Raw genomic sequence first — 23,885 nt, forward strand, 5'->3', positions numbered from 1 at the left:
TAAACAGCGGATGGCACAAATCTTAAGGAGGGATAGAAGGTCAGACATGTGTAGAACGGCAACGCGCTATATCAAAGGGCAGCAACATCTTTTTAAATAAAACAACACTTAGCAAACGGTGAATTTATTCCCGTCCTCCCACGTAATACTTGCAATTCATCACGCGAGGTCGGTCTCGTCATCCGGACAAGGGTTCTGCATACTACCGGCCGCCCCTTGTCCCAGCGGCTCGGTCCGCCACCGAGTTCACCACACCGTGAACAAAACCCGACACCGTCGGACCGCGCGCCGTCTGCCCCGGCCGGTGCGGTCTGCGCATGCGTCGACCGGCGCCACTCGAACGCCGGGCCGCGCCCCGGACCTTGGCAGGCTGTGGCAGTGGGCGCGATACGCGACACATCCACACGTGGTCTGCAACCGCCCTCGGGCGACCCCCGAGCGCACGCCTACTGGAACCCACGCCATCACAGCTACGGTGAGTAATTGCACTTGCGGACGCGCCGCGGCCGCCCGGGTCGCGCGCGCACCCGACTGACTAGAGCCTCCTGGCGGCCACCTCCCGAGCCGCGGCCCCGGGGGACCAGCGTCGCCGCCGCACCTGACGACCAGCGCCAATCTAGGAATACAGCCGTCGGCAGCGACCGTGTCGCGGGACGAGCCGCCTCACGAAACCCCAGCACCCTGCCCCCGTCCGCGGCGCCGCACGTTACCGCGGCGGCTCTGTCGTAATGGCGCGCGGCGCCGGGCACAGAGCTGTCCCTCAGCGTCAGTGCGAGGTCGCGAGAGGCGCCGCCTCCCATCTCCCTCCCTACCGGTCACATAGGCTCACACACCGGCCCACGGCCGCCGCACCGTCGCGTCGCGCGCCTCAGCGCCGCCGCTCGGTGCCCGCTCGTCCGCTCGCTCGCATTCGCGCCGTCGCGTCGGCGGGCGTGATCACGGATAATTTTGACGCCCCGGGGCCGCGGCGCGCCGCGCGACGAGCGGCCGCCCGCGTCCGGCCGGCGGCGTCGCCGTCTTTGTACTGGCGTCTACGGGCGCCGGCGGCGGCCCTACCCGTACTCCTGCAGCACCGTCTTCAGCACCGAGATCAGGCTCTCGACGCCGAAGATGAAGCCCTGGTCGGGCCCGCTGTGCTGCACCGGATCATCGAAGTCTTTGTGCGTGGCGTGCGCGAAGTCGATCATCCTCACGTCGACGTCGACGCGCGCCGAGCTCTCGGGCACGTCGTGCCGCGGCTCCTGGCCGTCGTAGATGACCAGCAGCGACGAGGTGAAGAAGCGGAACGAATGCTGCCGTTGCAACACGTCGCGGAGCTCGGACAGCCGCGCGATCATCGCCCCCAGCAGGTCGGTGCGCAGCACTGAGCCGTTGTCGATGAACTGGCAGAGCGCCTGCTTGAAGCCGTCCACGGCCAGCTTCCGGCCGTAGTACTTGTTGCGGCAGATGAAGCGGGAGAGGTTTACTTGGTACACCTGCCGGAGGGGGGCGGAGGGGAGGTGAGTCGGGGTGGCGAACAGTACGGTCGTTCTTCTCGTAACATGATAAGGCACATCGTAAGCGTCAACGACCTCAGCAGAGATGTTGCAGTAACTTGCCAACAAACTTGATGCAAACCAACCGAAAATTCCAACCAACCAGTCGAGAATTTCGCCATAAGAGAGCAACGACTGCTCGTTCACAGCGCACGGGACAATGCCGAGCAATAGCCGCGCATGATAATCACAGACGTAATAGAGTTATCACCTGCATGCCGTTAATGCGGACGCCGAGGCTGGACGAGGTGGTCGTCGCCACCTTGACCTTCTTGCGCTGCTGCTTCGCCGCCGAGTCGTCGTCGGCGTACTGGCGCGTGCCCATCTTGAGGTCCAGTACGCAGGGGTACTGGTACTTGTGGGTCAGGTTCTCCAGCAGGATGTACTCTGGCGACGTGGCCGTCGTCAGGCGCGATCGCACCGCGCTGATGTGTCGGTAGGATGGTAGCACGGGTGACACATTATTGAGAACTAAACGTTGCGTCGCGTCGTGGCATGGAAGCGCGGACGACGTGCACCACAAACAAACTGCGTTTGTGGCTTTGTGACTGTGACTGGGGATACAGCGAGTGAAATAATCGCAGCAGTGCCAACCGCCCTCCTGTGTGAGCACCAGGTAAAGAGAGATCTGGTATTGGATCAGCAATCGCCACGCCATCATCCCAAATCAATACCCGCCACGCGCGCTCGAAGTAAGGTCTTTGAGCTCTTAAGGCCTTTGGGCTCTTAAAAGATGCAACTTCCCACACAATGATCCGTATGTGCACTGCCACAAATGCAAAGGAAGATCTACACAAGCCCACCATCACAGTTCTGCACAAAGGGTTTACAAATTACCGAAGCCCCAATCCAGCTGCAGCCCACAACGGCCGCCGCTCACAGCGCCCTCCCGGACAGCACGGATCGGCCAGGCGGCGGCACCTACTCTGCGAGGGTGGACGGCTGCAGCCGGCGTCCGGCTGACCGGCCGACGAGAGCGCGTCGGCCGCCAGCCGCGTTAGGTCGCTGCGGCCGCAGCGCAGCAGCCAGGGGTTGTGTGGCACGCGCCCGGCGGCACCCGGCTCGTCCTGACGCTGGTCGGCCTCCTCGAACACCTGGCTCTGCTTGTGCTCGCCCTCGATCTCCAGGCTGCCAGACGGCCGCATCCGGATCCTGCGGAAGGAGGCCAAAGGTAAGGAGACGGGTGTGCAGGACCATCCGGATCCTGCGGCGGCAGGCCAAAGGTAAGGAGACGGGTGTGCAGGACCATCCGGATCCTACGGCAACAGGCCAGAGGTAAGGAGACGGGTGTGCAGGACCATCCGGATCCTACGGCAACAGGCCAGAGGTAAGGAGACACGTGCGTGGGACACATCCGGAATCGGCGGCGGCGGGGAGGCGGAGACGTCAGACAGGTCCGTGTGCACGGACCGATCAGTGCGTACAGGTTCACGGTTCACATCCGGCCCCGCCGCGACCGTGAGGTGGAGACGGGCCCGAGCCGTGCACAGGGGTGCGCTGCATGCGGCTGGATCGCAGCGTGCACCGAATCCGGGGGCAGGCGGGCCTAAGGGGACCGTCCCCGTAGCAGTCGGCACAAGGACGCGACAAGTCTTACATACATTAACAGAGGCGTATACAAGGGAACGATACCGGCCCCACGACCCTCCCTCAGCAAATTCGGGGTCCCATGGAATAGGAAAAGCCAAAATATACAGCTCAAAAGCGCGCCTAGATGCTCTAAGGGTTCCATCTGCCTAGCGCGACCTTCTCCTGCAGATTCGGTGAGTAGCCGGAGTTGACCACTGGCAATGTCGACATTCCAGCAATATGGCGGTGAGGAGAACCGACGTAAGCGCGGCGATACCGTAGAAGACCTCGCGAGGGCCCAAGTGCCGCCTTTCTAGTGGTCCCATTGCCCACTACGGAAAACAACGACGTAAAGTAAGAAGATCCAAGCAAAAAACAAAAAAAGAAAGAACTGATGGCTCGTAGTTGCCCAGCTGTTCGAGTGACGCCTTCTGAGAAAAATACGGCCGGACCAGGGGGGAGGGGGTCGAAGTAACGGTCCACTTCTCACAAAAATCCTGCGAGCATCTCGTTGTGCAGATGGCGGCAAGGCACATACATGCAAGTATCCACGCACGCACGCACGCACGCACGCACGCACGCACGCACGCACGCACGCACGCACGCACACACACCCACACACACACCCACACCCACACACACACACCCACACCCACACCCACACCCACACCCACACCCACACACACACACACACAAATACATCATATCGTGTAAATGAAAAGCCGTATACGTACGAGTAAACGTAAGTGTTCAAATGCACACAAATACGGAAGCGTCGCAAAACTGAAGAAAAAAACACTATAAAAAACCCAAACCGCTAGGTTGCAACCATACACAGTGGGCATGTACAGGAAGCCCGTCGCCAAGACATACAACCAGCAGGCTGGGACCGGCTGTTACAATCTTTGCAGACGTCACACGGGAAGGGCCTTTGCACGCGTGAGGTTTGCAGCAAGACAGCTAAATATGCCGCTTTATCAAAAACAAAATGTCGTCCAACTATACGCGTGCTTCGCAGGAGCACACCAAACCAGACACAGCAAACATCGATGCATTAGGTCCACACAGTTAAAAAACGTCGTCTGCGCTTACCTTCGTTTTGTTCGCGACTCGTTGCGCTGGGCGGGGAACTTTCGTTCGTAGCTCTTCGGTGGATACGCCATTAGCGTGACGTAACCGTCGGCATCCTCCACGAAATTAACCTGCACAACAAGAACGGCGGTGGAGCGGCGCTGGGACGGAGGCTCGCCGGCTCCAGCGACTCTAGCGACGCCTTCACTTCATTTGGCCAAGTGAATGACGCTCTAAATGCATCACAGACAGAAATGCAAGAAACAGTTCACTGGTGTTCACGGACACGAGCTTAGCCTAGAAACCTGCTTCTAAGCAACTTCTTAGTCCTACGACCGCATCTTATGATCTTGTGTAAGATTGCGACGGTTCGTCACCATCACAACTGAGGAAAGTATGCTTTTTGATGAGCGCCAGGCCGGCCAGCATCAGTCGCCATCAGGAGAGAAGCAAATAAAGAGAAAAAATATGTTCATGCAGACGACGGTCAATGACCATGACCGACAAATTGGCAGTAAATCATCGTTCTGGAAAGATAGACCAACAAGATAGGAGACGCGACGGGCCTCTGTTTGGTGAGCTTGGAAAAGCTAGTCTCGTTCATTCCAACAACCGTCATCACTATGCATCCTTATCACGCCGCATCCTGTTTCTTTTTCAACGATCAAAATGCATCTTTACTTTGGCACAAAAGGAACGGCCGTTACTGTTTTATGGGGCTCAACGATGAGTCACAAACTGGGTTCCCAGATTCAGTCAGTATGGTGGCAAGGATGCAAAATGAAATTTATGCTGTCCGACGCAATCCTACCGCAGCTCCGAATGGACAGCTCAGGTGATTTGCCACCACTCAGCTAGGCTCCGGACTAATGGCGCATGCTGACAGTGACCTGCCTGACCGATTGGTATTACCTTGGGCGACCAGACACACACTTGATGGCAGCCTTCGCCCAGTGCCCATGGGTGATCCCGGGAGAGGAAAGGAATAATACGGCTTTCGCCAACAGCTGACTCCAGTAGCATGAATTAAGATTTACATTCTTGCCAATTAGCTGGATGAATTCGGAAACACTGGCCACCATGATCTCTTTGACTTATTGGCTAGTGCGCCCGTCTCGTGTCAAAAGAGGGTTACTGACGGCACGGATCACGGACACATCACCACATGTGCTGAACGCCACCAAATTATTTTGTGTTCATCCGACAATGAGAAGTATCATTTACCACGGGCGACCGTGACACGACCTCGAGAGCACGTTCCAGATCCCGCCGTGCCACCTGAGCCTCAGCGTCTGCGACAAAACAGCTCCATTTTGGGGATACACTTTGTGGGAGGGAACGATGTCAGCGCAGCTCCCTCCATGCATCCGGAACGACCGGATAAGAGGTGCAGCAATTGCAGCTGAATAAATCGCAACAGATGGTACTAACGACATGGCTTGATCAGCCGATACCTTTAACGAACGTCGCATTGCTATGCCATAACACGACCTACCCATAGCCCTATGCCATTATCCACGTGCCGAAGCGGCATCTACCAAGAGAATCTGACTAAAGCACACCATCGCGAACAGACAACAGATCACACATTACCAGAGGCAGGCCGTTAGCTTCTCACTCTAAGCGCAACCACAACGGTGCACGCAGCCGGCGCGGGCGGCCGGCGCCGGCCGTGCCGAGTCGGCCGGCCGTGCGCGGACCTACCTCGATGACGCCCTTGTACTCGGGCGCGAACTGCTTCATCTGCTCGGGCATGCTCTCGTAGAAGTGGAGCTCGCGCGTGATCAGCGGCTTGCAGACGGTGATCTCGTCCAGCGAGAACATGTGGCTGTGGCCGCCCACCTGGTGGATGAACGGCTCCAGCTGCGGACAGCAGCCGGGCGGTCAGCAACCGCTCACGGCGGGCGGGACAGGAGAGGCGCGGACCGGGGTAAATACTGGCTCAAAGCGGGCGGGACGGGACAGGGACGGACGGGGATTATTGCACACCCAGACCCTCCTGGTGCTGCATTGCAAACATTGTGCATTGAAAGTATGCCGTGAACACTTCACTTCCAAAGATCAAAAGTCTAGTACCATGTGATCGAATACTCTTACGACCTGGTCTGCCCAATTGGGACAAGTCGAGATTTCATTGCGATGCATTCGGTACCACGCTTCCTCGAGGTTATTTCTCATGAGTGTGGGGGGGGGGGGGCACCCGCAAGGTTCCACCACGCAGTGCCGGGGTCGCAATATGCTTCATATGACACCCTTTCAGCCCTGCTACCTCTCTTGTTGCAATATAACATGTACAGTCTCACTAAGAGAGACGAGCGTACTCACGTGGATGGGTTCCGATGTCTTATCCTCCGCCATCACCGGTGAGGTACATGGAGGATTTTGTCTGAAAACCAATGAAATACATGCTTTAAGGTGTGTGAGGTATTCTACCTGGGAACTTATCAAACATGTGCCAGCTGATCAGAAAGGTGGACATAGCAAAGTGTGTTGTAAAGAGGCCTGGAGGATGCCACAGGATATCAGGTTGGTAACAAAAAAAAAAAAAAAAAAAAATGGTGAGGCCACAGGCCAAGGGGCATCAATTGAGTAGGAATGGCATTTTCAATTTGAGCAACCTAACCCAGCCCATCTGTCAAGCTTTCTAGCAGCTTAAATCTTTCCAATCACTAAACACAGCGTGATGCAGTTTTTGGCTAAAATGCAGGCAATTTCAAAATTTGCACTGTACATTTAATGCCCAAGGCCACAAAAGAGCTTGTTCCAGCATCAACCAATCAGACATTTCTTTATTTCAATGGTCCCCTACAGATCGACCTGTCAGACCACTTCAGATTTACCAGTCGTGGGATGACTTCAACCACTGGCATCAGACCACACACAACAAAAATGTGAAAACAGCTGTGCTTGTAGGTGAAAAGGGCATCTACAAAACACAAGGCAACTCCAACAATGTCTGACCAACCACGATGTCAGCAATCCACCAGGAAATAACAATTACATTTCTAAATACTGATGGGTTTGTACACAACACATTGGTCACAAACACAGGAAATGTAAACTTTTTCAAGTTGATAATTTCTATCTGCTAAAATAAATGGGACTCAAAATGGCCAAAAGTCAGACAATTCTGAAACATTGCCATTTGCAAATTGCTATGCAAATAGTTCATGTCATTGAATCTCCCAAATAAATTCATGGAAGATCAGCATTCCATTTCAATGATGGGATCTATTGGTTTGAGTTTTATAAGGTGACTTGAGCTCCATACCATATGTTCAGTTATATATGGTGCTATCACTCATATCATATCACTCATATTCCTTACTGGCTCACTCATTCAACAACACATACATAACTTTACTGGTTATGTAGCTACTTTTTCAAAGATGGTGCAAATGAGGTCACTCATAAATTACATTACACATGGAGATACTTTTGTGGATCATACCAGAAAGGTAACAAGGGAGGGAAAGGCAGTTTTGGAAATCACAAAGCTATGCTCAAGTCTGGTTGTAAATCATGCTATAATATTTATGAACAAGTCAAGCCTGGATGCCGATGCCTTGTTCTGATGACAAGAAACACACTCATAATTTGTTTCACACATGTTGCTTAACTCAGGGCAAAATGGGTATAACTTTAAAGGGGCCAGGGAGAGTGTTTCACCCTATGTAACGAAGGGGTGAAAAATGACTTGAATTTAGTACAAAATGCAAAATAAAATTTTTCAATGTCAAAAATTTCATTTCTTTGATTAAGAGCCATATCCTCTAAGTTTTCTTGGAGAGGCTTGGTTCAGTACACCAAATCTTTAATCTAATCAAAATTTATGCACAAGCAGTGAAAACCTTCATTAATTGCATGCTTCACTACACGCACACTATGTCATCACAGGTCCAGGAGACCTTGAGCTGAAATTAACATGATATAAGTGAGAGGAACTTATCTTATCCATACAAAAACCATGAGAATGTCCAAAATTTGTCTTGATACATGATAGCATGAAAACAACCAGTGGGTGAGGAAAACAAATTCATAATGTTAGAAAGAGCCAAAGCTTTATGAACCACATGTGGCAGGCACAAATATTACAAAAATGTGTTCAGCAAGACAAAATTGATGACCAAATATTGGGAATGCTTGGGAAACACACAAACAATAAGAATAACAAAAGACAGCATGAAAACCATGTGAAGGAACTATAGCTATCTGCATCCCAGTTGATTTTTAAAAAAATTATTTAATGTCCATGCCTCTGGGTCAGCATGATTTATTAAATACATAACATTAAGATATGTTTGGTAGAAAAAACCAAATGTTCAGCTCATCAACTTTGACAAAAATTTACATAGGTAAAGGTTATTTATATTTTGCCATTGATGAACATCTAAAAGGTTCTGCCTCATCAATTTTGTTGCCTTTTTCATTAATCAGATACAGCCATGCATATATGCGTGAATAAATAATACTCATTTTGTATATATTTTGACCATCAAATAACCCCTATTAAGATATGTGAGTAAAATTCATAGCAAACTTTCATTTTAATGTGACATCTTTATCTTAGGCAATTCTTCCTTTCCATCATTAAAATGCAAAAAATTGACCTAAACATGGGCCCCATAGAAAGCCAGCAACAAATGACAGCACCATAATTATGACAGACCTTCATCCACAATAGCACCTGAAGAAAAATAGCAGAGGTGGCAACATCTCAGGTATTCAGAGCTTTTTGAGGCTCACCAACCATTCCCAGGAAACATCATTCCTTGATTATTGTAGGAACATAGAACAAAAACTTTTTGGTAAGCCCAATCTCTTGATGACTTGTGCCCCAAAAATTTGCATCAGCATGTCTTTTTAGGGACGCCTGACACGCTTTGCCAACACAAAACCTTATTACGGGTATCAACATGATCATAACAAATACCCACCAAAACAACGAATTGGTTGAGAATCAACGCATCGTCATGTATAGTTGTTTGCCAGTTGACAAATGCGCACAAGCTGTTGATGCGTTTGCAGCGGAGGTTGGGCTACGATTTGCGAGATCTGCTGTGGTCTTTCAAGTCACAACTGAGAAAATCTTAGTGCACCCCCTGAACGCAATGCGAGCCCCTCAAATATCGAATGACCACTTTGTAAGATCTTTTCGGTTGTGGGTAGTTGTATTGCGACACATCAAGTAGTTTTGTAACCTAAGGTCGGTAAAAGCAGTTTTTGTCTTAAAATAAATATCTAGGATAAATAAATGGATCGAAACAAGTTTTCGTTATCAATGGAAGCTAATTTTCTAAGACATTTTCTCCTTTTGACGAAAAAATATATAACTAAAATCTGAGGACAGAAGGATCGACTACTTACAGATGATCAGCTGATCGATAGCGACCACGCAAAAAATCAGCTGATCACGAAGCTGTTGCGTGTGCGAAACAGGACCTTTCGAGACAATTTATTGCGCGAAGAGGTACCGCGTGCGAGGGCGGTGTGGCCCGCGCCCTGCTGGCCCCGCTCTCGCGTTCCGGCGGGTCCTCTCGTCGATTGTCCCTGTAGTAACGATGGGCTGTCGTGGCGGGTGAGGAATGTGGTAGTGTTTGACGGAGAAGGCTGACCGCAGCATTTGCGACACTTCGCCGGGTGATACGGCTTTGTGGGGATCGGGTTTAGTGTGCGTGACTGGCGGAGGAATTTCAAAGATTTGAGCCTTGGCGGTGCCGACTGAAGCTGCTATGAGGATGGTGGTATTTTGTACGGGGTTCTTATAAACTTTGCGAAGAAGACAGCTTTTCCATAATGAAGGACAAACCTAATTCAATCAGAACTTATGATGCTGAAGGCTATCGTCTGCGTGCTGCTGGTGTATGTGTGAAGGATGAGGAAGAGAAGGAGGTAAGTTTGGTACCATGGATGCAATAGGTAGCTGTGTCACGGATAACTTTGTTGTAACATAACAATCAGAACACAACATGCACATGGTGTAAAATAACACAAGCATTTAATAGTGGTTTTTGTCATTTTTCAAGGTGACATTTGGTAGATAACTGTTTACTATGTCATGTTGTGGCACTCACCATCAAATTTTGCTGTTGGCCCAGACTTTCTTTAGGTAGAAGGGGCTCAGGTCTGATACTAAAAGTGTGTTTTGTGTCAGCTGTGATCTTGTAAATCCATCCATTTAAAATATTTGAACAAAATCTTGGAAACTGTTATATTATCAGCCAGACTCATTAATAAGCCAGTGACTAGGAGTTATTTGGTTGAACTGGGGGGAGGGAATTGTTTAGTTAAAGTATTCTCTGTCTGGAGTAAGGTTGAAGTTTGCTTTGCATTTCAAACAGCAAGAACAAAATGTAAATTTTGAACTGGACAACTGATCTGGAGACAAATTTCTGCCAAAAATTGGGACCCAACCCCATTTTCCACATCTCCCAAGCTGCAAGCATCCTTGGTAGGAACAAAGGAATGTACTACAAATGACCTGTCATGGCCTCTTTGAAATTGCTTTTCTTTTTATGCATCATTTATCACCTCAAGGGTAACATGAAATGTTCCTAGAAAATAGGCATACCATGGCTTTCCCCATCATACCTCCCCTCCCTCCATTCATGTGCCTTAGAGGTCAAGGTGGTGTTGCAGATGGAAATTTTAAATTTAAGTGAAATCAGTACATTTGTGGTCAGATGAATTTTGTGCACCAAAAGCAGTTTGGTGCAAACTATGTAGAACTTTGTTATAGTTTTCTTTATTCAAAAGCTGTAGCTTTTTGGAAAATGTTTTTTGTTGCACTGTAATAGTTTTACCATGCTCTTGGATATAATACAAGCATGGTGACACACAAATGTTACCTGATGCTCCTTTCATTATGGCAACATTTTGGTTCATATTGTTACAGTTGGAGGCAGTGCACACTGTTGTTGGTTTTATGCTTGTGTTGAATTTGTTGGGGCTGAAAAACTGTCATTCATAACTATAATTTTCTCTTTATTCTTATTCACTCACCTTATGAACCCTTTGTTCACTGTACCCATACCTCTGTCCCATGGCTAACATTGTGCTTTATAAGTTGAAAGTGCCACAAGAATTGTTCCTAAAATGACTTCACCTTGCTGCCAGGTGCTGAGGATGTGTTAAGAATTGGTTGTGCTTTTAGATGTACAGTTGCTCATGCTTGGTATTTCTCAACACTGATTAGCATCCCATGATTCCTTTTATATGATAGGATCTCAAAATGCACCTGATACTTCATCAACATTGAACAAATACAATTCAAGTGTGCCACAGGGCACACTGGGACTTTGGACCCACTGTCTGAACCCTTAACCAAACACCAAGGACTTTCTTACAGAAACTTCATACCATGCCTTGACCCATCTTGGTGCAGCCTGGCCCTTCAATTACAAGGTGTTCCCTCGCATTTGCTGTCGGTGCTGGATGCTATGTCAAATAGGTATACAAATTGAAGCATTGTGTTGCAAGCCTGTTGTGTAATGTGTGCCTTGGGCATGCTTCTGTCGGCGAATGCGAAGTGCTTTCTGGCAGACTTATGGGTGACAAGAGTGCAGAAGTCACAATCAGAACCACATTTACCCTCAAGGTGACAGGTACGCCTACCGCGCGCACTGACTGTTGCAGGTGCTACTTGTGTCATCGTCAAAGGAGCCCAACAAGTGGGTTGTGCCGGGCGGCGGTGTGGAGCCGGACGAGCAGCCGGACCGGGCCGCCGTCAGGGAGGTCCGCGAGGAGGCTGGGGTCGAGGGTCACCTGGGCCGGTGCCTGGGTGTGTTCGAGGTGAGCGTGAGTATTCCGGTTCCTACTCCGCCTCTCGATGAGACGCGAGGTGGTGAAGATGGCTGGGGCTTCGTCGCTGGGTAGCGCTGCAGAGGCTTAGCCGCCCACAAGGGATGCCTGCACGAATGTTCGGGGTTGAATAAGGACAACAGGACAGGAGTGTTCGGTGTCTGTAATGTCCATGCAAGGACTTTTTTGGAGAGGCGTTAATGTAGGAATGAACTTGCGAAGATTGGTGAATTCTTTAGATGTACTGGATTGTGCGAGTGGTAGTACTGATGTCTTTATATCAATCTATAGAACAAACACAAGAAACGTTTATGAATGCGTGGGTTACATCAATACGTCGATGACATTAACGGAGATGAACATGGTGTGCTATTACCGGTAAGTAGATGGGTTCGTTTCAACTGAAGTATGCCACTGAGAATGCTCTAAGTGTTCGACTTCAAACGTAACAGTTGAAATATCACGTTTTTGCGAGCAGTTTACATCCAGATCCGAACGATCAGACCAAGTATCAGTTTGCTGGTGCAATGAAACACAGGAGAAGACAGTGAAAAACATCAGTGACGAAGCAACCAGTCAAACGCCAATCACGTGCCGGTTGGCTATTATGTTCTGGAGACCCGTCGTCATACTTGTGCTACCGTCATATGTTTCAAAGGCAACCTCAAAGGGACCCCTCTCAGGCCTCGCGTGTTGCCGTTCGCGTCGGTCTCATCTCTGCGCAGTGTGTGACGCGTCCCTGGCGGTCGGCAGAACACGGAGAGGAAGCACCGCACGGCCGTGTACATCCTGGTGGTGACGTCCGAGCTTCCTGAGTGGGAGGACTCCGTGAACATCGGTGAGGCAGCCCACCGCCCGCGGTCCTCTTTCCTGGCGCGGGGGCACCGCACAAAAGTGGTGTTGCAGGTACACACGTTCGGGGATGGATCTTAACTAAAAGGCGGCGTCTGGGAGCGAGACTTGCGCACACAAAAATGAAGTCTCGGAGCGAGATGTGTGCACGTCCCAGCTAGGACTTCATGATGGGAGTATTACGCATGGCTATGCATTTTGCATAAACCTGCTGTGATAGCAAGTACCAGTTGATATTGATGTCAGTAGGCACGGATAAAGTGCCGAAACACGGGCATCTACATCAGCGACAGTTACTTGATTTTAAATTTCTTCTTCACATCCGTTGTTTCACGCGCTCCGTCATAACTGGAGCACACAGTGACTGAAGGTCGATCGGTTCACAACGTGACAGACGGTGCGTTGGACGCGATAGAAAGGTGTGGCAATGAACAAATACGGAATGCACGAACGCTGCCGACAAACCAGTTTAGACACGAGACAGGCGGGGCCGACTTGACGTGACGTGGTGTGCTCGTCACCCCTTGACAGTACGGTTAACGCCGGGTGAAGGTGGCCGCTCTCGTGGCATTGTGCTGACATTACAGCCCTCTAAGTGTTAAGGTCGAAACCGTTTTCTTCTGCCATATTATCAGTTGCCTTTCAGTGTTTTTGTGACGTCATTTTTGCGGCGTTATTCACACATCACCACGAATGTACGCGGCGCGAAAACCATGCCAACCAATCCCAGCACCAGGCGCAGGTCATGTGTTCAGAATATCACCGGTGAGCTCATGCAAGCCGCGGTGTTTTTGCTGTAAAGCCTGGCGATGGGCCTCGTGCTGGCCTCCAGCTCAGTGGACGCCTCTCCCTCGGACCCAGGAGCGTGCGATCAAAGCCGTCTGATGCAAAGCTTTTTTGGAGAGCTGAACAGGGCGGATGAACATGAACAAGGCCAGAGCACCGAGCCAGCACATGAACTAGAGCAGCTGTTGTGTTGAAAAGATATACCAGCTGTGGGATTTGTGGCAAATCTATCAGCCCCTAGTCCAGACATCTTTACGTCACATATCTAGTTCAGTTATTGTCAAATGCACTGGACATACCCGTGGAAATTCGGCGCGATCAGAGTAACGGCCGCAGAACGGCAGCTGGAGAGCCTTTTAAAGTCCACGCTGCGTGCATGTGTTTGGTAGTATACATAGAGCGCGTCACAAGATGTTATAGTGTTTGAGTCATCGATCCATCGAATCATTGTGATTTAACGTTTTTGCTTTCGACTTTTTCGCCTCGCGACCGTCATGTATTTTGTGTCTTTGCGTGGCATAAGGGCAGAAGACTGAGCGCACGTTGTTTTTGATAACCTGTACAATTTTTTCGGGGTTTAATGCTATTCTTGTATAAGCCGAACACCGCTAAATTGCATTACCCATCTTTTCCTTCTGGTGGGACATTCCACCACAGCTTAACATGCAAAATGTCAAATTGATAGCATCGCAACTCATGTTGTGTTAAGATAAGTGAAAAACGCTCTCTGATGCCCAGCTATTGATTCGTTAACTCAATCAGAGCGACTGCGACCGGGCTATATATAGGCTTCGGCATTTTGGAAGATCGTATGCTAAGTGACTATCTTTGGTCGCTTATGATGAAACCAGCTACATAGCGTGAGTGAATTATCGTTTGCAAAACACGAAGCGAGCTCAACGTCCAGCCCTTGGCAACGCTCGTAGTCCATCGAAATCCCAGGAATCGGCATCGCGTTTGTAAATTCGGTCGCAAATACCACGTGCCGGTGCCGACAACAGGAACGATTACAGCATGTTCGCTAGAAGGTCAAGTGAACACATACAGTATCGCACAGTAAAAAGAAAACAACAAAAAACAATATAATACATTCCAAATTTTTCGTTTTCGCCAACTGCCTTGGCTGAACTTGCCACGACCAGAGCTAGCTAATTTCCCAGCGATAACATCTGTAATTAGCGAGCGAACACTGCACGTTATGGAATTCTCATCTGCCACAGTTTAGCAGAGCGCTATCCCAATGCATTGACGGGCTTATTCGTGTGGGTTCTCAAGGACGAACGGCTCCATTCGCGTGTGTTGTGATTGTGCGCGGTCGATAAGACCCACATTCGCTAGCGCCTCGTTCGGTCTACGCCGCAAAAGGAATCTCGCTGGTACATATTTGTGTACCTGTATGTAGTGCTTCACATGCCGTACATGCCTGAGAAATTCGATTTTGTTTGCTCACGGTTCGGTGTTAATTGTAAACTCTTTGCCACATTTCACTAATTCCGGTTGTCAAAAGCCTTGGTGAAACAGGTCATTTAGGCGGTAGCTTTGATACAGGTAGATATATGGGTGAATGTGCTGACTCTCTGCCCACATTGTAGTGTGATCATTCACCACGAGTTTGTGCTATTAACGATCACATTGATTTCCATGTTTCATGAGCAGACACCATCTCGCCATTCACGCCCACGCGGCCCTTTTCGCCGCTCTGCCCCCGCTGTGGTGAGGGAATGACATTTCTCCCACAACTGGCAAACGGAATGACACAAATCAGCGGCGACATCGCAGTGATGGACTTTAGCGATGCCGCCCGGGCGGCTGCCTCGTCTGGTTAGCCGGGCGGGTGGCTGCTGCGACTGCCGGCTTCGCCCCTGAGTACGCCGTGTTAGCGGTCGGCACCGGTCATGTCGACCCGGATCACGGGCGTCACGACCGATCCCGCGTCACCCGCCCGGGTGTCACGACCGATCCCGCGTCACCCGCCCGGGACCGCGCGCGGGGCAGCGTCACCCGCAGAGGCGAGGGAGCCGCGGCGGGGCCGGGGAGGCGGCCAAAAACGTTTTTTCTTTGATCCATTTCGGCATCTAGCGACGCCGCAAGGCTATCGCTAAACTTGTCTGAGTAGGGTGGGGGGGGGGGGGGGTAGATGTCCCCCTCCCCAATAACCTGGCTATTTCCAACTCTGAGCGTCCTCGGAAGACAGGAGTGACGGCGTTACGTCGCACGTGTCACGCCGACCGAAAACGGAGCGTCGTTGAGAAGTGTACACTTGACGCGTTTCCTTGCAATCCATAGGAGGGGACTGAACTGAGGGATGGCAAGACACTAGATCTATCGTCATGCCACTCGACACCAGTATGTTTCTGTAGATCCTTTTGTCCCGGGTTTCGAACAGGGTCAAGCTGTGAGGCACATCCAGGCAGCATGTTGTTCAAGGCTGCGCCGGTATTTGACGATGAGAGTTTTCCGGCCTTGAGTTGCTATTCCTCCTTGGAAATGGTGTGTGGCGCAACTGGCATCTCCCACGCCTGAACTATACCTGCGCGGTGGGACGCATGGGCCCACCGTCCGGCGGCTCCTGACAAATCTCGGACCCTGCGCTCCTGACCCTACGGGCCCGACGCCGCCCCTTTTTCCCTGGACCTGTACCCCCGGCCCTGTGATTGCTGACCCCGTGTCCCTGACTCTGCGCCCCTGACCCTGTGTGCCCGACGCTATCTCTGCGCCCCTGGCCCTGTACCCCCCCCCCCCCCGGCCCTGTGATCGTGACCCTGACCCTGCGCTCCTGACCCTGTGCGTCCGACGCTATCTCTGCGTCCCTGACCCTGTACCCTCCGGCCCTGTGATCGTGACCCTGTCCCTGCGCCCCTGACCCTGTGCGTCTGACGCTATCTCTGCGTCCCTGACCCTGTACCCTCCGGCCCTGTGATCGTGACCCTGACCCTGCGCCCCTGACCCTGTGCGTCCGACGCTATCTCTGCGTCCCTGACCCTGTACCCCCCGGCCCTGTGATCGTGACCCTGACCCTGCGCCGCTGACCCTGTGCGTCCGACGCTATCTCTGCGTCCCTGGCCCTGTACCCTCCGGCCCTGTGATCGTGACCCTGTCCCTGCGCCCCTGACCCTGTGCGTCCGACGCTATCTCTGCTTCCCTGACCCTGTACCCTCCGACCCTGTGATCGTGACCCTGTCCCTGAGCCCACAACCCCGCGATCGCGAGCTGGTATCAGTCTTGCGGCCGCGCCCCGCTGCCCCGGTGGCCCGGCCGCGGTGTCTGTCGCCGCCGCCGGCCGCCGGGGCGCCACACCGGCCGGGCACGGTCGGAATGGCGGCCGGGCGGTGCGCTTGGCCGGCCGTCGGCGCCCGATGGCTGCCGGCGGCGTCAGGTGTCGGGTCGCGCCGGCCGCTGCCAGCGCCAGCCGGCCCGGCCGCTCCCCCGGGGCCGGTTGTCGCCGGCCGGCCGCGCCGTGTTCGCCCCCCGCCGCCGCTGCCGGCCGACGATGGGCGCGACTCGCTCCACGGGAAGGCCGTGGAGCGCAGACGATGCACCAGCCAAGGCCGCGCGGAGTAAGTGCACGTGCCACTTTGTTTCAAGCTGAGTTTTTGTGGCGAGGGGAATAGAATATGCTATTATTGGGATACGTCACATCGCCAAGAGCTATGGACCAGACGAGAGTCGACTCGTTTATCTGGCTTGCTACTCAGACGATACCGACTTCTGGCCGGTGAGCGGAGCTCTGAACACTGCTGGGAGAGGTGCCAGTCGAGCGTGATGTCTGGCGTCATGTATCTTCAGCCCCGGATGCAGCGTGACCCAGGCTTGATTTCCCGTGGCGAACGCCCGCCCCGGCCGTTCGCTGCCGCTCGGAGGGGCGGCCCTCACCCGTCAGCCCTCACTCAGCGCCGTTAATCAGTGACGTATGGGCCGCGGCCGCCGCCACCGCGCTCCGCGTGCCGGGCGTGTCGGCCGCCCTGCCCGGGGCCGGCTCCGTCGGCGGCGTGCCGCGCGCCGCCGACGCTGGGTGCGTACTCTGACCGCAGCAGAGCCGCAGTTCAAGATGGGGCGAGAGTGCGTTACGTTACGTTACGGAAAACGCTTCTGAAGGGAAATGGTTGACGGTCGGTTCGAGACTACGGTAGTTCCAGTATAGAAGTGTGGAGTGTAGGTCGGGCGAGTATTTATGCTGACTGGAAAGTGTATCTGTGTCGTATGCAATTGTGCAGGTTGAGGGCAATTACCTACTCGTGCTGATCACGTGTCAATGGCGGTTTGCGAAATTTTAACGCCTGCGCTGCGAAATTGGCGAATGAATGAATGGTGGAAAGAAGGAAGACAATCCATCACGTAAGGTCAAGGTTGAAGTGATGGATGTTGGCAGCTCACACCCCATGCGCTCAGATAAAGCACGTTACAACAGCGGTCGTGTAGGCGGTTCGTGTTATCACGGGCAAAGTGAATTTCCCCCGCGGAAGAGCTAACCTGGCCATCTGCTACATGACTGTCAGCAAATCCTGTCACAATGTTCGTATTTTGGAGCAAAGGTAACCATCTCGGTGACGCGGCCCGGCGCTTGAGTGGTTTACCGATGTGTCGGGCGCAGGGTAAAGAAGTAATGGTCCTCGAAATGCGTCAGCGTTGAGCGGTGACACAGTCATTAATCTCAGCGCCAAGTTCCGCCTTCATGGCTGCTGCAGGGGTCGGTATGAGTCACCCATTTGTTTGGAACATCGGTCTCAGGTTGTCGCCTCTTTGGCACTCGCTGTCTGCCGTTCTATTATGGCCACTCGGGAATTTCCCTCTGCTTTGTTTGCCGCCAAGTCGTCTTCGTCGTTGGGGCTTTACGACGCACCGGGCGGCATGGCGTCGCCCGCCTCTCACTGGCAGGGAGGGCGGACACCGCCGGGAATCGAACCCCGCGCCCTTGCTTCCCGGACGCGCTGCGGTTACACTGCACTATCGGCACCAATGTTTGCCGCCAATCCAGTCGACATTCTACTTTGGCCAGTTTTTTGCTCGCCGCCATTTAGCAGTGGGCACTAAGCGTTCGGCGAACAGCCGGTCACGACAGGAGCTCCCCCAGATTTCAGTCGTTCCCCGCCGCCCCTGCAGTGCAGCGCGGGCGGCTCACAGCTCCTGCCACGGCCTGGCTGGCGCCGGCTGGACATGTGCCGCACATGCGCTGTCTCTGTCGCGGCCTGGTTTGCTCTCGGCTTCTATTCACGCGCGTGAGGCAGCCCAGCCGGACGCGGGGCTTTCGGGAGTGGCCGGAGCCTGGTCGGGTGGGTCCCACGCTCCTGCCCCTGTGTCGATTCGGCGGAGTGTGGGTCCACATGGGCCCCACGCCCCCGTCTCTTTGTCGGTTCAGCGGGGTTAGGTTCCACATGAGCCCCACGCTCCCGTCTCTGTTGCAGGCCGGCGGCGGAAGTGGTTTGACTTGGAGGACGCCGTACGGGAGCTGAACGACAACAAGCCCGTGCAGTCGGGCTACCTCAGGTCAGTGACCCCGCGGGAGAGACCTCGTCGCCTGGCGCTAGTCAGGCGAACGTGAGTGGTCTCGCAGCGCGTCAGAGCTGACACAACACAACTGTTATTGGCCTGGTTGGCGACAGATGGTTTGCAACACGCTTTTTGTGCCAAGCCGGCGCTGGGTGTGATTTAACGTGTGTTACGTACTGCCTGGCATAGACGAAGGTTTGAACATTTTCGAACGAAGTTTGGCGTGATGGTTGACATAAGCACGGCGAAAAGTCAGGTGTTTGTGGTTCCTTGCTTGTTCCTTGTTTGTTGTTCCGAAGTCCATTACCCAATTACCATCGACATAAAACTTATACTCCTTGAGCTATACTCTGATTTCCCGTGAACTTTGCTCTATCACGGCGTGAGGCGTAGACCGCTCCCAACCAATCAGCTCGCGAGGAAACGCACTGAAAACATCGCAGTGCAAGTTGTGTCCCGCCTGCTCCCAAAATCTGCACGGATATTTGATCGATGGTTGCAAAGAGTTTTTCTGACAGAGCTGGACGGGCGTTTGGGACCGAGCCGCTCAAGTGGATGCTTTTCCCACGGTTTGGGCGGCCCGCCCCTGGTCTCTGGGCCGCGTTCCAAAAATTGGGCGCCATGTTCCGTCCCCGCGCGACCGCGCCCTGTCGCGCCAGACCGTCGGGTTGCGCGGTCTGTGCCCGGCCGCGGCCGGTGAGAATGTGCGGCGACCCGGCCGAGCCGACCGCTTGACACCGCAAGGCTGGCCACGTCACCGTCGAGACAGATGGACGCGCCCTGCCAAGTCGCATTGGAAGAGGACGCCTGAGGATAGCCGCGAGCAATAGTCTGTCGCCGCCCTGTGCGGCGATCAAGGCCAGCATTGTTGTCGCGGGCGGGGGCGTGCCAATCGGAGGCTGGGGCCCTGCCAGCGAAATCAGACTGACCAGCGGGCCCGCGGGCGCGGCTCCTTTAATTAAGGTCATGCTCGCTTGATGCCAAGCTGCTCCGACGACGTCTCGTGCGTGTCGGCACGAATGCGGCTGCCGCGGCACTTAAGAGGACTGTCACGGATATTGATCTGCGTGTTTGACAAGCCAAGATATGGGGTCGTAGTCGTGGCTATAGACGAGGGACAAAACGAAAGATCGAAGGACATTTCAATCGGACATGCAGCGGCAATGTATGGCGCCCAGACTGATGCTCTGTGACTGAGTGACTCAGGGTTCACCTCGTTTTGTATGTAACCCCTCACAGAGCCGGCGTGCGACAAACAAAGGGTTGGTCAGGTCATTTGACGAGGCAGTTTTTCGGTTTTCAACTCGCGGTAAATGCACGCCTCCTGGACCGCCTGTACATTTGCGCTCCTCATCTGTCCTGGCCCGATGTATGTTTACTGTCGCGTTGCGCAAGGATTTGACAGCCAAGTGGAGCCAGAAGTGAATCCTCCCGTCACCACGCCATCACCGCGTCGTCGCGTCATATTGCTGTCATTCCGTCACAAGTCTGGATTGGTGATAGCGTTTTTAAAGCGAAATGAACCTTGCATGGATGTAGAAGTCACAAATTGAACGACAGGCAGTCGGAGCACTGCACCTGCACTGCGACAGACTGGCGTCGCCCACAGTACGGCAGAGGACCTTGTGGGTCCCCTGGTGGGCTCGGAATCACGGGCAATAAAACTGTTAAGATTCTGTCTCGAGGTCAAGGTCCTAGCACTTGTGAACCGTGTTCGCGACGTGTTGGAAGGCTGTACTCAGTGATAATCCACTTCGATTAATCCTATGAATGATGGTAGCTGATGCAAAATAAAGCGAAAATAACGGCAGCGTTGCAAAAGATTATGGCGTAGTTTTGGCGCTAGCGTCAGGCGACAGAGGCCATCTGCCCCAAACGAACTCCGGTTAAACTCCCGGCGCCAAACTCCCATAGCCACTTGCGATGAATTCAGCGTCGCTAACGACGCTTTTGTCCACAGGTTACTCCTCAAGAGCAAAGAGAAGGATTCCTGACCAGGCCTGTAGTGCGGCCGGCGGCCGGCGGCTGGCGGGGGCGCCACCGTCGCCGCCGTCAGACGGCGGCGCTACGCTCGGTTGTGGACGGTGCCGATGGACCCCGCGCCCCGCACTCGACCGGCAGGTGGCGTGGCGTGGCGGGCCTGAGACGACGGGCGGCGCGCGACACGGGACGACCTCGGCCGGGGCTTCCCGGCCCTCACCCGTGCATAGGCAGAACCGCGCACGACACACGCTCTGGCAGTGGGAGGTCGCGGTTTTGCCCGTGCACGACATCAGATCTCGGGGCGCCGCCGGCGGCTGACCAGACGCCGCAGGACCGGACCGGACCGGACCGGACCGGACCGGACCGGACCGGACCGGACCGGGCCGGGTCGGGCCGGGCGCTTATCTCGTCCGTCGCCTGGTCGACTGACACCCATCCAGGCATCGCACTACGGCCGCCCGCTCCGCCGGACGTGGATAGTTTTGTATGGAGAGGCGGTAACCGCATTGCGTGAGCTTCATCGAAAGTATAGCTTTTTGAATTGTTTATCGGCCGTCGCCGGCTGCGCCTCGCCGCAAGCGGACGACCGCACGGCGCTCTTCAGCCGCTGCACTAATGCTTGCTCGCGCCCTCGCCGCCGGCCAGGAGCGCCAGTCGGTCAGCGGGCGGACGCACCGGCCCGCCGACGCCCGCGCCGGCCTCGCGCACGGCCGCTGAGCCGAGTGCCGTTTGTCGTTCGACGGTGATAACAGTGTTGCCATGTGCAATATCGTTTGGCAGGCCCCACGCCGCGAGGCAGCGGGCCAGCGTCAGCTGTTTCGGACGGCGTTTTGGCTGTTGCTGGCACGGCTGTGCCGTCTGGTCTCGTGTCCCTTCGAGCCTTTCTCTGTGATTTTCCCGTCGGTATGCTTGCGTTCTGGTGGACCTTCCATGTGCGTCGCTCGCCACGAAGGCGACTCGGCGCTGTACGAGACGGCGCGCTCTTTTGCACTGACACAGCACGGACAGGCGGCATCGGCCCGGCAGCGGCCGCCAAGCACGAAGATCTTCCCGCGGGAGTCGGCCGGTCGGGCCCTCCGGGCGTGGCTCCAGCGGTGTACTCCAGTGTTACGAAACTGAACGCCCTTTATTTTGCACGTGTTCGTGGTCACTGGGGCGGCGCGGCTGGGTCGCGAGGGGTGTGGTGCGCTGGCGTCGCGGTCGCCCTCCCCAACAGGCGGTCAGTACGGGTTTGGCGCCGCTCTGCTGCGCCAGCGGTGCGCGGGAGCCGGAGCGCCACTAGCGCCGCATCGTGGCGAGTTTGTGCACTCGAGCTGTGCCGCGCCGCCGCCAATGGGCTGGCCGTTCGCGCTGCTGTGCCGGGGCTGTGGCTGGGGACGGGCGCGGCCGCTGGAGCAGCGTCACGCTCGGCCGGGGACGGCCGACCGGCGCTCTCACACGCACAGCTCGGCACGGGCGCGCCGTGGACTCAGCACTTCTGTTAACCGGTCATGTGGCGGTGCTGTTTATTTTCGTGACGTGGATTCAATATATGAGATGGTCATCCTCCCGACTTAACCAGCGCAGCCGAGGCGATCCAGCGGTATTGGTGACCACAGGCCGCCGTCTAGCGTGCGGCGCAGCTCTGCGGTCAGTGATCTCGCGGGTCGCATGGGATAATGCTCGCCCTTGTGCATGCGAGATTACCGTTCTTGGCATTCTGGATCTGGGCACAAAGAAGCGCCTGGTGGAGTAATACCATAGCTTGTTAAGTTAAATTTCGTGAGCGGCGACAGAGATACCGGATGGAGGAATGCATATCTTGATTAAAAGCGAGGAAGGGGATTCGGCATGACTGTCCGTTGACATGCATGTTTTTGAGGACGGTGTGACCTTCGGGTCAGAACTGTATATCTGCACGGGAATCCTTTCACAGTTTTGCATCTGACACGGAGGAAGAAAAGGGAGCCCATACGTATAGAAAAGGCCCCATACATAACGTTGCTTTCGATGCATTAAGATGCACGTTGAAACACAGGGCTGGAAAACGTGTCAAGCTCTGTCAACAGGCTGTTGCACAGAAATGACAACGAAGGGGTTTTTCTTAGTTCCCAAGCAGGTGTGTCGCGTGGAAAGCAAACCCACGAACGTCCCCGCCCGCTGCCTACGGCTGGAGTGGAGCTGCGTATCAGCGCGCGCGCGCACATCCATGTTTCATGCTGAGGCTTTCCTACACTCGCATGCAACGCATGGCCAGTAATGTATGCATTGACATTTCCATTTGTATATAGTAAACGGCGAATATTTGTGCTTGGACGTCACCGCAGTACGTCTTTGAAAGGAGCCAGACTACGGAGCTACGTTCTCGTCTCAAGCATGTAATGAAGTTGTTAAGTCACGTCAGTGTAGAGAAAACTGCGAGCAGTTTACTTGGGGAAACGTCGGGGAAGGTAGGGAGGACGTGGAACGTCCTAGTGTTCCCCGACCGGCTGAGACGCTTGGGGGCTTTCCATGTTTTCTCCAGCCGAGCCCCGGCCGTCGGCCATCGTCAGTGCCAAGGATTCCATTTCGTGCTCCCTAGCGCTAGCTCTGGCTGAGGCTTTAGTGGCAGCCTCCAGGAGCGCTTTCTTCAAAACCAAAGGTACTAACGTGGTAACAGATCTGCGCGAATTAAGTGCAACCAGAGAAAAAAAGAACAGAACGACACTTCCCCGCTGCATCAAACACGGTGTCCTTTATTAAAAAGTTTCGAAAACCTGTATTGTATGCATACACTCGTACACACCTTACGCGGTCCGTAGCGCACTTTCAGGCACCAGAAAT

The 23,885-nt window shown here is 53.8% G+C and overlaps 2 protein-coding genes across 2 annotated transcripts; one reads left to right on the forward strand and one right to left on the reverse strand.

Moving 5' to 3' along the window:
- Positions 1–168: 168 nt before the first annotated feature.
- On the reverse strand, positions 169–6,569 carry Ip6k (Inositol hexakisphosphate kinase). Its single transcript, XM_037212841.1, has 7 exons — positions 6,501–6,569; positions 5,880–6,038; positions 4,197–4,306; positions 2,537–2,687; positions 2,461–2,494; positions 1,747–1,922; positions 169–1,475 (listed from the first exon to the last, which is right to left on the reverse strand). The coding sequence occupies exons 1-7, from the start codon at positions 6,531–6,533 to the stop codon at positions 1,053–1,055; spliced, it is 1,086 nt and encodes a 361-aa protein (XP_037068736.1). The 5' UTR covers positions 6,534–6,569; the 3' UTR covers positions 169–1,052.
- Positions 6,570–9,918: 3,349 nt separating this feature from the next.
- On the forward strand, positions 9,919–22,619 carry LOC119090385 (diphosphoinositol polyphosphate phosphohydrolase 1). Its single transcript, XM_037213182.1, has 5 exons — positions 9,919–10,067; positions 11,811–11,972; positions 12,729–12,813; positions 19,016–19,097; positions 21,061–22,619. The coding sequence occupies exons 1-5, from the start codon at positions 9,972–9,974 to the stop codon at positions 21,092–21,094; spliced, it is 459 nt and encodes a 152-aa protein (XP_037069077.1). The 5' UTR covers positions 9,919–9,971; the 3' UTR covers positions 21,095–22,619.
- The last annotated feature ends 1,266 nt before the right edge of the window (positions 22,620–23,885 follow it).

The sequence above is a fragment of the Pollicipes pollicipes genome, unplaced genomic scaffold, assembly GCF_011947565.3.
Source record: "Pollicipes pollicipes isolate AB1234 unplaced genomic scaffold, Ppol_2.1 Scaffold_3087;HRSCAF=3621_pilon_pilon_pilon, whole genome shotgun sequence".
NCBI classification, from domain to species: domain Eukaryota; kingdom Metazoa; phylum Arthropoda; class Thecostraca; order Pollicipedomorpha; family Pollicipedidae; genus Pollicipes; species Pollicipes pollicipes.

Bases quoted from the DNA above. Each gene is read 5' to 3' on its own strand.
- Ip6k (XM_037212841.1), bottom strand. From the start codon at position 6,533: ATGGCGGAGGATAAGACATCGGAACCCATCCAC. The intron at 4,307-5,879 runs GTAGGTCCGCGC...CTTGTTGTGCAG, and splicing joins AGTACAAGGGCGTCATCGAG to GTTAATTTCGTGGAGGATGC. The intron at 2,688-4,196 runs GTAAGCGCAGAC...CTCCTTCCGCAG, and splicing joins GAGTCGCGAACAAAACGAAG to GATCCGGATGCGGCCGTCTG.
- LOC119090385 (XM_037213182.1), top strand. From the start codon at position 9,972: ATGAAGGACAAACCTAATTCAATCAGAACTTATGATGCTGAAGGCTAT. The intron at 11,973-12,728 runs GTGAGTATTCCG...GGCGGTCGGCAG, and splicing joins TGGGTGTGTTCGAGGTGAGC to AACACGGAGAGGAAGCACCG. The intron at 19,098-21,060 runs GTCAGTGACCCC...TTTTGTCCACAG, and splicing joins GTGCAGTCGGGCTACCTCAG to GTTACTCCTCAAGAGCAAAG.